Here is a 15,037-nt window from a genome sequence, read left to right as displayed (position 1 = left end):
CTTTTGTTTCCTAATGTCCAGTGTCTTGAAAACTGTTTCATGTACTTGGTCTGCTTTCTTTTTATTCCTGAGACAGAGTCTCACTCTGTCACCCTGGGCAGAGTGCAATTGTGTCATCATAGCTCAACTGCCACCTCAAACTCCTGGGCTCAAGCGATCCTCCTGCCTCAGCCTCCCGAATAGCTGAGACTACATGTGTGTGCCACCATGCTCAGCGAATTTTTTCTATTTTTGGTACAGATGGGGTCTCGCTTTTGCTTAGGCTGGTCTTGAACTCCTGGCTTCAAGCGATCCTCCCTCCTCGGGCTCCCAGAGTGCTCGGATTACAGGTGTGAGCCACCGCACCGGCCTTAGCTCTGCTTTTTGTTGTTGTTTGTTTCAGGTGGGGGTGAATCTCCTCCATCTTGGCTCTAATCTAATAGGCATCTGAAAATCAACATGCGCCAAATGGGACTCGTGGTTTTCATTAGACCTGCTCCTCTTGTGACCTTCCCCATCAAGCTGATGTCTCTCTTTTTCTCACCCCGCCCCCTCCAGTATCTATTCCATCAGGAAATCCTCTGGCTCTTCCTTCTAGTCTTATCTATGCTCACACCACTTCTGGTCACCTCCACTGTATCCCCTGATCTGAGCTGCCATCGCTTCTGTCCTGGATTACTGCAATTGCCACCCAGCTGGTCCCTTTTATGCCCTTTTCCACCTGGAGTCTATCCTCAGTTCAGCATCCAGAGTGAGCCTTTCAAAACGTGAGTGCTCGTACTCTGTTGGAAACACGGCGTTGGCTGCCTCAGCGATTCCCCTGTGGATCAGGCACGTTCTGGCTTCAGGGCCCTTGCCTGCTTCCCGGATGCCTTTCCCCCAGATCTCTTATGTCTAACTTGCTCTATAAGTAGCAGCTTTTTCAATGAAGCTACTCCTTTACATTTTTTATTTAAAAAATATTTTAGTAGAGCTCCATCTCTTTATTTTTTGAATAGATAAAACACCTACATGGTTAAAAATTCGAAAGATCCAAAGATAACTTTTCCTCCCACTCCTGTCTCCCCCCAGAAACCATGAATGTTTCCCATATATCCTTTCAGGGATCTTTAATACACACGCAAGTGACATGCACCCACTCCTCTTTTTTATACAAATAGTAGCATCTTATACACACTGTCTGCTTCTCATTTTTTTCACTTATCACTCTGTCTTGGAGATTGAGTGGCTACATTGCATTCCATTATTCAGATATTCCATAATTTACCTGAAACTTTGGGACCAGACACTTTGCCAAGTCCAGGTTTCTAATACTTTGCTGTCATAAACAACGCTGCAATGACTAAACTTGCACATGTGTCATTTTCCTCATATGTGAGAAAATGTGAGATAAATTCCTGGAAGTGGAATTGCTGGGTGAAAAGGCATGTGCATTTGTACTTTTGATTACCTGTTACCAAATTGCTCTCCCATAGAGTTTGTACCCACTGATGTTCCAAAAAGCAATGTGTGAGAGTAGCTGTCTCTCTACATCTTCACCAACATGGTACATTATCTTTACCAGTATTATAGGCAAAACGATGACATTCAATTTAAATATTTTCCTTATTATGGTTAAAGTCAAGGTTCTAAACCCCAAAGCAATTTGTGTTTTCTTTTCTGTGAACTGTCTATTCAAAGAGCATGGCTTTTGTCTGTGTTGTTCTACTCCAGTGAACTTGAGGAATAAGACACATATATGACTTTGGGGGAAGCGGAAGGTCAGAGGAGTCGTCTGACTCTCCTGGGGACCCCTGTGCTGAAATCAGGACAAGGGACTCAGAATCTTACATTTACCTGGGAACTTCAGAAATAAAATGGTTCAATGCTCTTTTGTTTGCTTGTTTTGTTTTTACCACCTCTGTCTCCTCCACTCCACTCTTATCTCCAGTGGCATCCCGGAGGTGCCTCACTTTTGAAAACATTTCTAAATTTCTAATCATTAAAAATTTGCAATAAATGTATACTCAAGTGCATTACACAGCATTTGTGTATGCTTTTGTGTAGACTATGAGAAAAAGTTTTGTTCTGTCATTTCTGCCCATTCACAATTCATCCACAATCCTGAAATCCAACATGCTCTAAAAACTGTGAGTGTTTTTATAAGCTTGGCACCAAAACCTATTTAGTGGCAAAATTTGACCTGAACTGATGGATAATTATTTAGCATCTTCATCTCGCTGTGAATATTTAAATGTTTTTCCAAATAATTATTCATCTGTTTTATTAGCGGGTGCTGCCTTGGACCCTGCTGGGGATATTACATAACAGACAGTGTATTACATTTCTGTAAAATCTTGAATACTGAAAAGCACTTGGCCCTGAGGGTGTCAGACGAGGGACCTACATTTGGACTTAAAAATTCATCATTACTTGGGACTGTTTTAAGTCTGCACTGGTCTTGTTCAAGTCAGGCCTATGTGTGTTGGGTCATGTGAAGTTGTTCAAACAGTTCAGAACAGTCAGTTGTGCAATAATATCATGATACTGCTCTAGTGTAAATATTTGCAATTCTTATTCTAAGTTTTGGGTCCTTCTATGACCTTTAAATATACCTTAAAGAATATAAGAGATTTAAAAATATTATAAGTGATTCAACTTGGAAATCAAAATTTCATGCCACTCCTCTTTTCTTATTTAGAGATCCTAGGGTGAGCTGTTAAGAAAGCTGCTATATTTACAACTATGCATGTGGGAAAATTAGGATTTTCTTTACGTTACACAATCAAAACAACACACATATGTATTGTTATTCGTAACCCTAATTGTAAATGTGTGTAAACGTCATTGTTCCCATTGCCTTAAGTAAATATTTTAAATATGGCCTTACTAAATATTTTCTACTAATTAAATACAACTTTTGACTCATTTTACTCACTGGAATTTCTCAAAACAATTTTATTTGGAAAGAGTTTTATTCAATTACCCAATGGTAAAAATATGGAAAAGGATAACCGGAGACTGAGAACTATAGCCTCTGCAATCCTTGGAGGAAAGAAAGGTGCCCTGTGGGTTGTTTCAGGTAAAGAATGCGGGTGGGACTATAGGAAAGAGTTTATTTCACACAGCGTCTTTCTGCATCAGTGATTTTAATAAAGACTCTTAGTGGTTATCGACAACTGGTCAGATAATGTTTTTGAACACACTGCTCTCTGCATTCTGACCTTGTGAGTTCCGGGCTCAGCCCTCCTGCTCCATCTCTTTCTTGATCCAGTCCACATAGTTGAGCAGTTTGGTGTAGAAGCCATACCCCCTGCTGCACCCGATGCCCCAGGACACGATGCCCGTGGCCACCCAGCGATCGTCCTGGTCCTTCACTGCAAAAACACTCCCACTGTCCCCCTGACAGGCGTCCTGCTTCAGACTTGGGTCCCCAGCACAGAACATGTTCTGAGAAAACACGTCATTCCTCTTATTTTTCTGGAGCCAGCTCTCACACGCCTCTCGCTTAGCTACGGGCAGACGGACAAACCTGAGGTCATAAGAGAGCTTCTCCTCCATTATCCCAAAGCCACTGACATAGCCCATGAGGCCCCTGTCATAGAAGGTCTCATTGTCGGGGAGGCAGATGGGGAGGAGGTTAGGGCCCAGGGTGACACTATTTTCCAGCTCCAGCAGGGCAATGTCCCCCTCAAAATTGTGGGACTCGTCCTGACGGTAGTCTGGGTGGATGCTGACCCTGCGAATGGGGTGATTCGCCATCTTTGTGATCTCTTCCACACTAGTGTGGCCCAGGAACACGTCCACGGTGGCGTTGTTTTGCATGTCGTGGTCCTTGGGGTAGAGGGTGTGGGCCGCCGTGAGGATCCAGCGGTCGCCCAGCAGGGCCCCGCCCCCGCGCCCGTAGATGTTGGTGAACGCCTGCCAGGGGAAGTTGCCCAGCTGGGCCTTTTGCCCTCCGATGATGCGCTGCTTCTGTTCCACGGGGTGGACAGGCTTCCCGCATACTGAGGAGGAGGGACGGGAGGACAGGGAGGAGTCAGCTCCAGCTCCTGCCCCTCTTCCCTATGTGGTCAGTCCGGCCCCTCATCCCCGCTCCTGGCTCTCGGCCCTTTCTCTTTCTCCTCACATTCCCGCACCCCTTCCCTGGCCTATGGTCAGCTGCTTCTCCTTGCTCTTGTTTATTTCTTCCTGGGGTTTTCTCTTACTGTTTGTCTTCCCTGATTTCCCATCTGTTCCGTGAAAATGCTGGAATGTCAGGACCGCATCCAGTTCTCTGTCCCTCTGTCCCTCTCTCCCCTCCCCTGTCCTTGCTCTGTCTCCTTTCTCTGTGCCGCGCTTCTGAGGCCCTGCAGTGCTGCGAAAGACCCTGGGGATGGCCCAGAGGGTTCCCGCTCACCTGGCAAGCACCGAGGGATCTTCTCTCCCTCCTGCTCATTCTTCCAAATGCCCTGGGCCGTGCAAGTGTACATCCCTGAGAGGAGAGGAGGCTAGAATCAAGCTGGGAGGTGGTGGGTAAGAAACCAGAGGCCAAAGGGCACTGAGTGTGCTCTACAGGGAGTGGGGCCATGAGGACCCAACATGGGCAGGGGTCAAAGGCCAAAGGTTCAAATCTGGAAGGATAGAATATCGAAAGTGTTAAGAAGTTCCATACATATATTTTTGTTTTAATGATAAGTGAAAAAAATCAGAATACTTAACCATATATGTATATATTTCTTGAGACAAGGTCTTGCACTGTTGTCCAGGCTGGAGCGCAGTGGCACAATCATAGCTCACTGCAGCTTCGAACTCCTGAGCTCAAGCGAGCCTCCTGCCTCAGCCTCCAGAGTAGCTGAGACTATAGCTGCATGCCACCACACTGGCTAATTTTTAAAAAAATTTTTGTAGAGATCGGGTCTCACTATGTTGCTCAGGCTGGCCTTAACTATATGTTTGATGTGATCCCTGTTTGTGAAAGTAGACATAAAAACCAGAGGAATATACCAAAATCTTATCAGTGATTACAATCTTGGTAGTGAGATTGTGGATAACAACAGTAGCTTCATTTTCTAATTGCTGACAGTGTGCATGCTTGTCGCTAAGCACTTCATCTGCATTATCCCATTTAAGCACCATAATGACACTTTGATGTATGTATTATCCTCATTTTACAGATGAGGAAACTGAGCTTAATTAACTTGTACAAGGTCACGTAACTTCTAAGTGCCAGAACCAAGATGCAAAGGGAGGGTTATCTGAATCCAAAGCCAAGCTCTTAGTAAATACCATATATAACCCAATTTTTTTTCCTCTTTAACATGTTTCAAACCTACAATACATATGATTTTTTTATTTAAAAAAAAGTTTTAAAGATACCCACAGATGAGTTTGAGAGTCATTTAGTAAAACTAAATGTAAAATATCACAACATACTAGCTTGAGGGGGAAGCATAGTGGGGGAAGTCTCACTGACATACTTGTAGTGGTGGTAATGGTGGCAATGATGGTGGTAATGGTGGTGGGAGTGGTGATGGTGATGATGATGATGGTGGTGGTGTTGACGCTGGTAATGGTGGTGTTGGTGTTAGTAATGGTGGTGTTGGTGTTAGTGTTGATGGTGGTGCTATTGGTAATGGTGGTGGTGGTATTGGTGGTGATGGTGATGTTGGAGTTGGTGTTGGAGGTATTGCTATTGGTAGTGATGGTGGTGATGGTGTTGGCAGTGATTGTCCTGGTGTTGGTGCTGTTGGTAATGATGATGGTGTTATTACTGGTAATGGTGGTGGTGGTGGTGGTGATGGTAGCAGTGGGGGTGTGGTGGTGATGGTGATGGTGGTGGTGATGGTGATGGTGGTGGTGGTGTGAGTGGTGATGGTGGTGGTGTTGGTGGTGCCGGTGGTGGTGATGGTGATGGTGGTCGTGGTGGTGGTGGTGGCGGTGGTGTTAGTGGTGATGGTGGTGGTGGCATTGGTGGTGGGGTGGTGGTGGTGGTGGTGGTGATGGTGATGGTGGTGGTGGTGATGGTGGTGGTGGTGGTGTTAGTGGTGATGGTGGTGGTGGTAGTGATGATGGTGGTGGCGGTGGTGATGGTGGTGATGATGGTGGTGATGGTGGTAGGAGTGGTGATGGTGGTGGTGGTGGTGTTGGTGGTGATGGTGGTGGTGTTGGTGGTGATGGTGGTGGTGGTGGTGGTGGTGGTAGTGGTGAGAGTGAGCTGAATGTCTGTGAGATTCAAGTCTTTTCTTTGTGTCAGCTCAGGTGCCTCCTCCTTTAAACTTTCTAGATTACTCTTGGCACTATAATTTAGGCCCCTGAAGCCAGTGCCCTGGGCAGATTCTATTGGGAGAAATCGCAGAGAATGTCCCAAGAAGAGGAAGAGAGAAGATTGCCATTTGCATCGGTCCCTACCTCGCTCGGACTCACTGCTGCCAGCTCTGGTCTGCATCTTGTAGTACGGCTCATTGCAGTAGTACTGGATACGTGCCTGGTAGGTGTTCATCCCGTTTTTGGTGGTGTAACGGAAGGCCCCATTAGTCAGGCTTCGGGGCTGCCCACAGTCCTTGACTTGGAGAGAACACAAGGCCGTATGAGAGCTGACAATGACTGTGCTGGAGCTTCATTGGAGGGAATGTGAGTTTTCTGCCCTCAGAACACGTGGAGAATCTTAGAGAAACATGGTCAGTAGGGAGGGCACTTGCAATGGACGGGAGTTGGATGGTGTGAAATTGAGTTCTGGGAACACAGCCGTCAGTCCTGCTGAGATGAGGGCTCACTGGGCCATAGGCTTCCCAGGACAAGTCAGGGGGAGGGTCTCTTGGGGAGAGGCTTAATCTGGACCCCTCTCTCCTTCTCAGCCCAGGTCCCCAAAGCTGAGGAGTGGGAGGACCTCAGGGACAGACAAAGCTCTGAATCGTGACTTACTTGTGCACCTGGGCATGGCGCGATGCCACGTGCCGTCATCCTGGCAGACAGCCGTGAAGGAGAGCAGCGCCTGGTTCCCCTGTGTGAGCAGAGGTTAGAGGTGCCGTCAGCAGCGGGAGGGCTGCAGCTCCCCTTCCTGCCCGTCCCACACAGGGGCGAGAGGGACTGACTACAAAGACATCTCGCAGGCTCTCAGCCACCCACCCTCCCTTAGGGGTGTGCTCCTTCTTCCTACTCCACAGCCTGAGTTCCAGACAGGAGCATCAAGTCACAGAGCAGAAAGTCAGAGCAAGCGCCAATTGTTAGGCCCAGTAATTCTCTCTAGACTCTGGCCTGTACCCACTGTGGTCCAGTCGAACCCCACACTTTATAATTTTAAGAAGCCACCAGCCAGGCTGAGTGTTTTCTGTAGTGAAACCAAAGCCTCTGCTCCAGAGCAGAACTGCGTTTCCCTCGCTGGCGCGCCCCGCCGGGCCTACAGCATCTGACCTCTCCTGGATTGCAGTTTTCTTAAGGGCAAGGGTCTTTCCGAAATAACTAGTGCCATCTCGCCCCTTTCAGAGGAGCTTGAGGTGCTCACATATGCTAAGCGCTGTTGCAGTTGCGTAGATAGCACGGACAAGACCAGAAAATGGCACCCTCTGAAATGACAAGTTATTGGACAATATGAGGGAGTTTTATTAAGGCCAAAAATCATTCCAGGGAGTTAACCTTGGAAAAGATTGCAAGAGAATGTGTCTGGGCCAAGTGCGGTGGCTCACGCCTGTAATCCTAGCTCTCTGGGAGGCTGAGGCCGGAGGATCGCTTGACTCAGGAGTTCGAGACCAGCCTGAGCAAGAGTGACCCCGGTCTACTAATAATAGAAAGAAATTAGCTGGCAACTAAAAATATATAGAAAATATTAGCCAGGCATGGTGGCACATGCCCGTAGTCCCAGCTACTCGGGAGGCTGAGGCAGGAGGATCGCTTGAGCCCAGGAGTTTGAGGTTGCTGTGAGCTAGGCTGATGCACCATGGCACTCTTGCCTGGGTGACAGAGTGAGACTCTCTCAAAAAAAAAAAAAAAAAAAAAAAGACAATGTGTGTGAGTGAAATGTAAATAATGTGAGAAACTGTGTGACTTGCTTTAAATTCCATGACATGAATGACAAATGCCAAAGCGGTGGTGCCAAAAAGGGAAGGTCCTAACATGAGCAAAGGGTTTGTGGGTCTCCAGTCTTCTAGACCAGGACGCCCACCCAATCCTTCTGGGGTAGCTGGACACCTCTTGGAATCAAGGGCAATGAGTCAGGCGAAGTCCCCGTGATACAACGTTCAAACGTGAGCTCCGTGGAGGCTGTGTGGATACACATGGGTGTCTTCCTACTGTGCCTCCCACGGCTAGAACACTGCCTGACAGCAGACACTTAAAATGTTTGCTGAATGAATTAACTGCTACTTAAGGACATACCATAGGTCTTTTCTCTGATTCTGATTAGGTTTTCCCAGTGGATCTATTGGACAGGGATGGCACGTTCAGTCCTGGGTCCTTGTGCTGGGAAACTCCAATTGTGTTTTTAAAAACAGCATTTTAGTTTTCCAGCTTTTGTGAGATTGGCCAATGGATAAAACCACATTCCTTCCTGAGTCTGCAAAGCTGAGGACAGATGGTGGGCTTAGGGTGGGACCACCAGTGTGCGTGAGACAGCCCTGGAGCAGGAGGTGGGAGACTTGGGTCTCGGTCCCTGCTGTACAAAGTCACTGTGTGATGCCGAGTGAGTTACTACATCTCCACGCCACCTTTTCAGTTCCTAAGTCTACAGTGAGTTATGGATGAGGTCAGTAGTTCTTAAACTCGGCTGTGCATTAGAATCACCTGACTAGCTTTAAATAATCCTGATGTCCTGGCTGCACTCTAGGCCAATGGAATCAGAGTCCCTAGCAGGGGGCCCAGACAACAGCGCTTTTAAAACTCACTAAGTGTTTCTGATGTGCATTCAAGTTTGAGAGCTGGTGGACCAAGTGACCCGTCCAGCTCAAACATCTCTGATTCCAGCTGGGGGCGAGGTTAAATTCACTGTGGACCTACCTATCTGAATGCCTTCTGGGATGCTGGGCCAGCTGTCTCCCCTCAGCTCTGGGCTCTTACCTCCACGAGCTGGTAGCCTTGCTTGCAGGTGACAATGAAATAGTCACGGAACTGGTACTGAGGCTGTAGGTCCTGGATGATGGTGAACTTGTCTAGGGTCTTGGGCTGGGGGCACTTGATGACTGTTGGGGAGACCAGAGGGCATGTTTATTTCAGAGCCACTTGTCCTTCCTTTCCCCCACCCCCTAATTGCTGGCCAGCAAGGGAGGCCCCCAGGCAACCTTACTTTCAGTGGTGTAATGGAGACTCCAGCCCCGGCTGTCCCCAGACTCATCTGTGAAGAACAGCAGATCTACAGCATTGCTGCTGGTGTCAAGGTCGGGGGGCCTTTGCTTCCCACAGAACTCGCCAATGTTCTTCCCGTTGGCGTAGATCTAGTGGGGGAGGGAGGAGGGTTATCTGTCTGGCACAGACATTTATACATGGGGCCAGCGGTGTCAGCCTGGTGGCCGGGGTGGGGTGGTGGTGGTGGAATCCTGCCTTGTGCGTGTTTTCTGCTGAAGGTGAAAAGGGGCCCCCCTGCCCAGGGCCCAGTTCCAGTTGAGTGGGAACTTGCCAAGCCCTCGTGTGATGTTGGTCCGTCCCGTCCCAGAAGGGCAGAGAGGAGCCGAGTGGGGGTGGGAAGGAGAGGAAGGGTCTCCGGGGGCAGGATGGCCGCGGGGGCAGGACGGCCGTACCTGTAGCTGATCATATGGGCAGTGCACTTGCTGGTGCTCATCAATGTCGAAAGGCTCCAGGAACTTGAGGCGGAGGGTGAGGCCCCGCTCCACGCGGATGCTGTAGTTGCAGCGGAGATCCGGGGGGTAGGGCCGGGGGTACTCCAGGCTGGAGATGTAGCCCGTTGGCTCTGTGTACAGCTCGCTGCTGCACTCGGCTGACAGGGCAGGGAGGCAGGGGGTCATGGGTCGCTCTGGCTGGCCCAGAAAGCCCCGGCCCCATCCCGGCCTGCCTCCCGCAGCCGCCCCGGCTCACCCTGGCAGGAATGCCTGTCCTTCTGCAGCTCATAGCCTGCGCGGCAGGAACAGAAGTAGCCACCAACGTAGTTGTGACAGAGGTGCTGGCACCGGGGCTGGGGATCCTCCTCAGCCGAGCTGTGCTGGGAAGCACATTCATCGAGGTCTGGGAGGGAGTCGGGAAGGAGGGTTAAACTCCTGCTAGGAGACTTCTGTAGTGACTCTGGTCTCAGTGAGGGCACTGGCCAGAGGCCTAAAGACAAAGGCAGTACAGCCACCAGGACCTCTGGGCCTCTCTAGCGCTCTCTGGGGGCTGCCCAAGGGGGACAGAAGCCAGGCTGACGGCTCCTTTTGGAAAAGCTCTCTTGAGGGGAGGAACAAGGAAAGCCAGGCTTTTGGCTTCTTTGGATTGCAGATTCCCCTTTCCTGGCCCCATTCAGTATGGTGGACGCGAGACAAAAGGGCCCCCCTCGGGGACCACTCACCCACAGCCTGGTAGTAGGCCAGGAAGCCCTTGTAGAACATGACGGTCCCATTCTCCTCGTTGGAGAAATCCGTGTGGAAGGTCAGCAGCATCTTGTTCCCTTGGGACATAAATTCCTTCTTTCCCGGGGGGTTGCCCAGTGCAGAACCCGGCTGCCCGCAGAACCTCCCCAGGTTTTTCTTATCAGCAGAGATCTGGTGGAGGGACAGGGGCAGGAAGAAGCCTGTTAGGGAGTTGTGTCCGTGTGGCAGGGCAGTGGCCGTCCTCCTTCTCTTGCCCAGAGTGTGTCAGGCTCCACAATGGCTCTGGCTGTTGCAGACTCCCCCAGGTGACTCATCTGCCACCCGAGTCTCCCATGGACTCACTCCTTGGGTGCTGTCCTGTGCCTGGTACATCACCCCTTCCCTGATTTCTGCTCCCTGAGCACGTTTTGGGTATTTCTTCGTCCCTACCACCTCCGTGTCCTTCTCCCACTGGAATCCCGGCTGTCTCCACCCAGCCTTTATCATCCCTTCATTTCTACAGTCTGGACTGCTCGACTTCATTTTTGTCTTCTTCTTCTTTTTTTTTTTTTGAGACAGGGTCTTGCTCTGTCACCCAAGCTAGAGTACAGTGGCATCATCATAGCTCACTGCAGCCTCAAACTCCTGGGCTCAGGCGATCCTCCTGCCTCAGCCTCCCGAGTAGCTGGGACTACAGGTACATGCCACTGTGCCCAGCTATTTTTCTGTTTTTTGTAGAGACGGTCTCAATATGTTGCTCAGGCTGGTCTCAAACTCCTGGCCCCAAGTGATCCTCCCACTTTGGCCTCCCAGAGTGTTAGGATTACAGGGCTGAGCCACCGTGCCTGGCCTATTTCTGTCTTCTTATCTCCACCTCACCTTGTTCAAGCCATTCGCACCCAGCCATGACTCCTGATAGGCTCAGCTGAGCACGAGCCCTGGGGCCCACCGGCCTGGCATCAGTAACCATCTCTGAGCTCCCCTTGCCCCTCTCCTCACAGATGCCTCAGTCCTGCAAAAGCAGAAGACTCCCTCCCTCTATTCCCCACTCTGCCTGCCACCAAACCCCCTCCCCCAACACTGCAAACTTGCCAAGTCCTCCGGGCTAGGAAGACGTGCCATTTTCATGGTGTTCTCTCAACCTGCAGGGAATGGTAGTCATCTACATTCACAGGCTCTGCTAGAGTCCTGAAGCTCATTTTTATTGGTTACAGAAAGACGGGACCAGGAAGGTACCCTTAGTTGTCACAGAGGTGAGGGGACTGAGCCCAGTGTCCTTGCAAAAGGCTATGCCCGCCTCGCCAGAGGACACATTTCTCTTCCTCCTGTTCCTGCATTCCTATCCTAGCCATGGTTATATTTTGCATGGAAACAGGGAAACTGAGGCAGCATGGTTTCCCAAAGACTCCCATCTAGTCAACAGATGGGGAAGGTTTTTCTGACTCCTATAATCATGACTTTCCTGAGAGTGGTACCTGTCTCTCCCTCCTCTGTGTTTCTCCCTTCAGTGCTCCCTGAGGGGGCTCTAAACAAGCCGGCACCCCCCACCCAGGGCATCACCTGACTCTCAGAGTTCCACCTGGCCATGCTTTCACAGGGCTGGGGCAGTGTCCCGGACTGGGCACGCTGCACAGGGGGCCTCGCTTCGTCTCCCCCACCCTCCCAGCCTGATGCCTACCTTGACATAGTCATAGAAACAGCCTTCGGAAGGCTCCAGGTCAAAGTGCCAGAAGACGAGCTTCACCCTGTATCCTGGGGGGACTGTGATCACCGTGGTTGTCTCGAAGTTGCTGGGGTACGGCTTGGGGAACAGAGGGGAAGTCACCTCCCCGAAGAGCTTCTGAGGGGTGGGTCTGGAGCCCCCCACCCCGCAGAACAGGCCGGGCACCAGGAGGTACAAGAGCCACCTGCCAAAGGAGAAGAGGGTGTCGGTGGGGCTGGAGGGGTGCAGCCCCTTGCCGTCTGGGCTGTGGCCGGGTGGGGGATGGGGTGGCCATACCGCTGTCCATTCTCTTCTCTGCCCATCCTGGACCTCACAGAGATGTTCTCCATGGGGGTGGGGAGTGTCCCTCCCCAGGGCAGTGTCCAGTCCAGAGGTCACCACACTGTCATCGCAGTCCCTCCCCAGCCTCTTCGCCTGCCCAGCCCCCCCCCACCTTCCCTTCCAGGAATAGGGCTGGCTCCGGACCAGTTAATTGGGGGTGAGGGCTTCCAGTCATGGCTCTCTGAAAGGGCTCCCAAAGGTGCAGCAAAGGCCTCTGGGAGCAACTGTTGATGGAGTGTGAGACACACTCACAGAGGGCCCCTCCCAGGCAGGGGTCCTCTCCCCTCGCTGCTCCCTGCTGTGAGCCCAGAGGGAAAAAGGGAAGGTGGCATCAGCCCCTGTCTCAGGTCTCGTCTGGTCCTCAGGAGGAGGGATGGGGCACGCGCCGTGTGCACGCACGCCTGTGCACAGAGGGACAGATGAGGTATGGTGGGGGAGGGTGTTCCTGCCTCCCAGAACGGACCTGGATTGCCTGCTGTGCCCGGACTTCTCCCCTGCCTCCTCCCTGCCTCCCGGTGCCCAGCAGCCTTACTCACATTTCTCAGGGCCCGTCTGGGGATCCCGGGCTCTCCTGACAGCGACTTCCCGCGCTGTGTGCGGAGGGAGAGGGCGGCATGCGGAGGAGGGAAGGGGAGGGAATGCTGTGGGGTGTGGGGGGGCCATTCCCGGAGGGATGTTGTAGGGAAAGAACTATTTGCATAAACAAAAAAATCTGAGTTTCCACTTTAATTTAGTTTTGGTTTTGAAATCCCTGTTGGTGGTGCCACCTGCTGGTCCACATGGGAAGGGCTAAGGAAGGGGGGGTTGGAAGTTTTAGGAATTGCAGAGCCTTCGGTTGGAGGCCTAGAGTCCTCGGTCTCTAAATCTGATGGAAATTCTCTGTTCCTTCAGAGGCTTTCCTGGGGCCGCTGCTGTGTTTAAAGGTTCCCACCCAAAGGGCAATGTGGAATCACAGGTTGCAGGGCCTCGCTTCTCTGACCGCCTTTTTCCATTGACCCCGTTCTTCCTGCCTTTATTCAGGACTGGCCTGGGTTTCGACGCCCAGGATGAAGTGCCAGGAACAGCGGAGGGGAGACAGGCGGGTGGGAATGGACAGAGGAGAACGGAGTTCAGTTGCGTTGGGGCCCTGGCCTGTCTTACTCCTGAATGACAGTTGCTATGTCAGGGTCGCCCTCAAGTAGCACTGGGCTTTGAGACCCTCCCTCCCCAGCTCAGTGAACTGGGGCCTGCCAATGAACCGGCTCTTGCAGAGGCCAGAGCAGCCGCGGGGGGCGGCAGGTGGGTAGAACATCCTGTTTCCTCAGCATCTGGTGGGCACAGTGGCCAGGGCTTAAGCCAAGGGTGTGTGGCTGCAGAGCAAGAGGGACCCGGTCTTTGCTGAGAGGAAGCCAAGGCTCTGGGTGGGGAGGGGCTCCTGTCTCTCCTGTCCACCAAGCCATAGTGTCCTGCTTTAAAATTTTGCTCATTTAGAAGCCATTCTTCATCACCCTCCATGGCTCCAAACACCTACTGGTACTTTATTGCACAGGGGGCTTGGGCTGCAGGACAGGCCTCTGCGCTCTGGTGCCTTTGAAGGCTCTCACTTGTTTCCCTTATTAGATGAACCCCTCCGTACCCCCACCCACCCACTCATCCATTTACGGGCTACACGTTTCATGTGCAGGGTGCTTTCCCAGGCAACAGACTGCAAGGACTCACAAAGATGGGCCAGTTCCCCCTCGGGCAGTGACTAAGTCATCAGTGAATGTGGTCAGAGAGCAGGCACAGGGAAGGTGCAAGACCAACCAAGGTTTGGAGGGTCTCTGCAGCAGGCTTATGTGTCGGAGCTGAGGAGTGAATCTGAAGGCAGGGCTGGTCCACGACTTGACTGTGACCTGAACCACGGCCTTGTCAGGTCAGGAAAGACAAAAGAGAGGGAGAAGGAAAAGGACCAGCTCAGAGGATGAGAATGAAGGGGAATCTCTGCATGTTCATGACAGGCAGAGGGAACAGGTAAGGAGGAGGTGGTCCAAGAAGGTAAGTCTTAGCTGAAGCTCTGCCACCTGTCCTAGAGATTCTGAGTTCTGTCCTAGAATCGTGCAACATTGTGGGAAAGTGGCCAAGCTGGACCTCGTTAGCTCAGTCCCAGCTCCGTCCAACCATTCAAGATGACCTTGACTCACACATTTTTGTTATATCCTTGACTTATGCCAAGAATAGAAAGAAGAAACAGCCACATGAAGATTGCTCCTGCACTTGTTTTAAAATGGGTCTTGAAGACATTGTCTGTTATTCCTTTTAGGATTTGATTCTGGGGAAAAAAGTTTCTCCTTTAAAGTAGTGGTAGGTTTTCTCTATGAATAAATCTCTATCTGATTTATATTTCTAGGTCTAGAGATGTAGATGGACATATAGAGATGTAGATCTACACACACATATATGTAAGTACAGGTATATCTTTTTTGCCTTGGCAGGAAGAAGCTCATATCATTTTTCAATAATAAATAAAATAAGTTAAAATGATACATGCTTATTAAATAAAACTTATCAAATAGAGAATAGGGGAAATCAAACAGCCAAAATCATA

The 15,037-nt window shown here is 50.8% G+C and overlaps 1 protein-coding gene across 2 annotated transcripts; it reads right to left on the bottom strand.

The window, feature by feature from the left end:
- Positions 1–2,892: 2,892 nt before the first annotated feature.
- C1R (complement C1r) lies at positions 2,893–13,230 on the bottom strand. 2 transcript variants are annotated; one of them, XM_045554428.1, is made up of 11 exons: positions 13,008–13,230; positions 12,106–12,334; positions 10,427–10,619; positions 9,961–10,107; positions 9,666–9,862; positions 9,215–9,362; positions 8,989–9,110; positions 6,862–6,940; positions 6,349–6,504; positions 4,358–4,432; positions 2,893–3,965 (listed from the first exon to the last, which is right to left on the bottom strand). In XM_045554428.1, coding segments are annotated over exons 1-11 (2,115 nt in total). In that variant the 5' UTR covers positions 13,010–13,230; the 3' UTR covers positions 2,893–3,198. The 2 variants fall into 2 exon arrangements, with proteins under 2 accessions (XP_045410384.1, XP_045410383.1); XM_045554427.1 differs by lacking the exon at positions 13,008–13,230 and adding an exon at positions 12,427–12,524.
- Positions 13,231–15,037: the final 1,807 nt, after the last annotated feature.

The sequence above is a fragment of the Lemur catta genome, chromosome 6 (assembly GCF_020740605.2).
Source record: "Lemur catta isolate mLemCat1 chromosome 6, mLemCat1.pri, whole genome shotgun sequence".
Lineage (NCBI taxonomy): Eukaryota > Metazoa > Chordata > Mammalia > Primates > Lemuridae > Lemur > Lemur catta.
Note: the sequence above shows the minus strand (reverse complement) of the source record. Positions and strands in the feature narration are given on the sequence as shown.

Excerpts from the sequence above, each read along its gene's own strand:
- C1R (XM_045554427.1), bottom strand. The coding sequence starts at position 12,479 with ATGGAGAACATCTCTGTGAGGTCCAGGATGGGCAGAGAAGAGAATGGA. Across the intron at positions 12,335-12,426 it reads AGAGAAGAGAATGGACAGCG|GTGGCTCTTGTACCTCCTGG; the intron begins GTATGGCCACCC and ends CTCCTTTGGCAG. Across the intron at positions 6,505-6,861 it reads CGCCATGCCCAGGTGCACAA|TCAAGGACTGTGGGCAGCCC; the intron begins GTAAGTCACGAT and ends GTTCTCTCCAAG.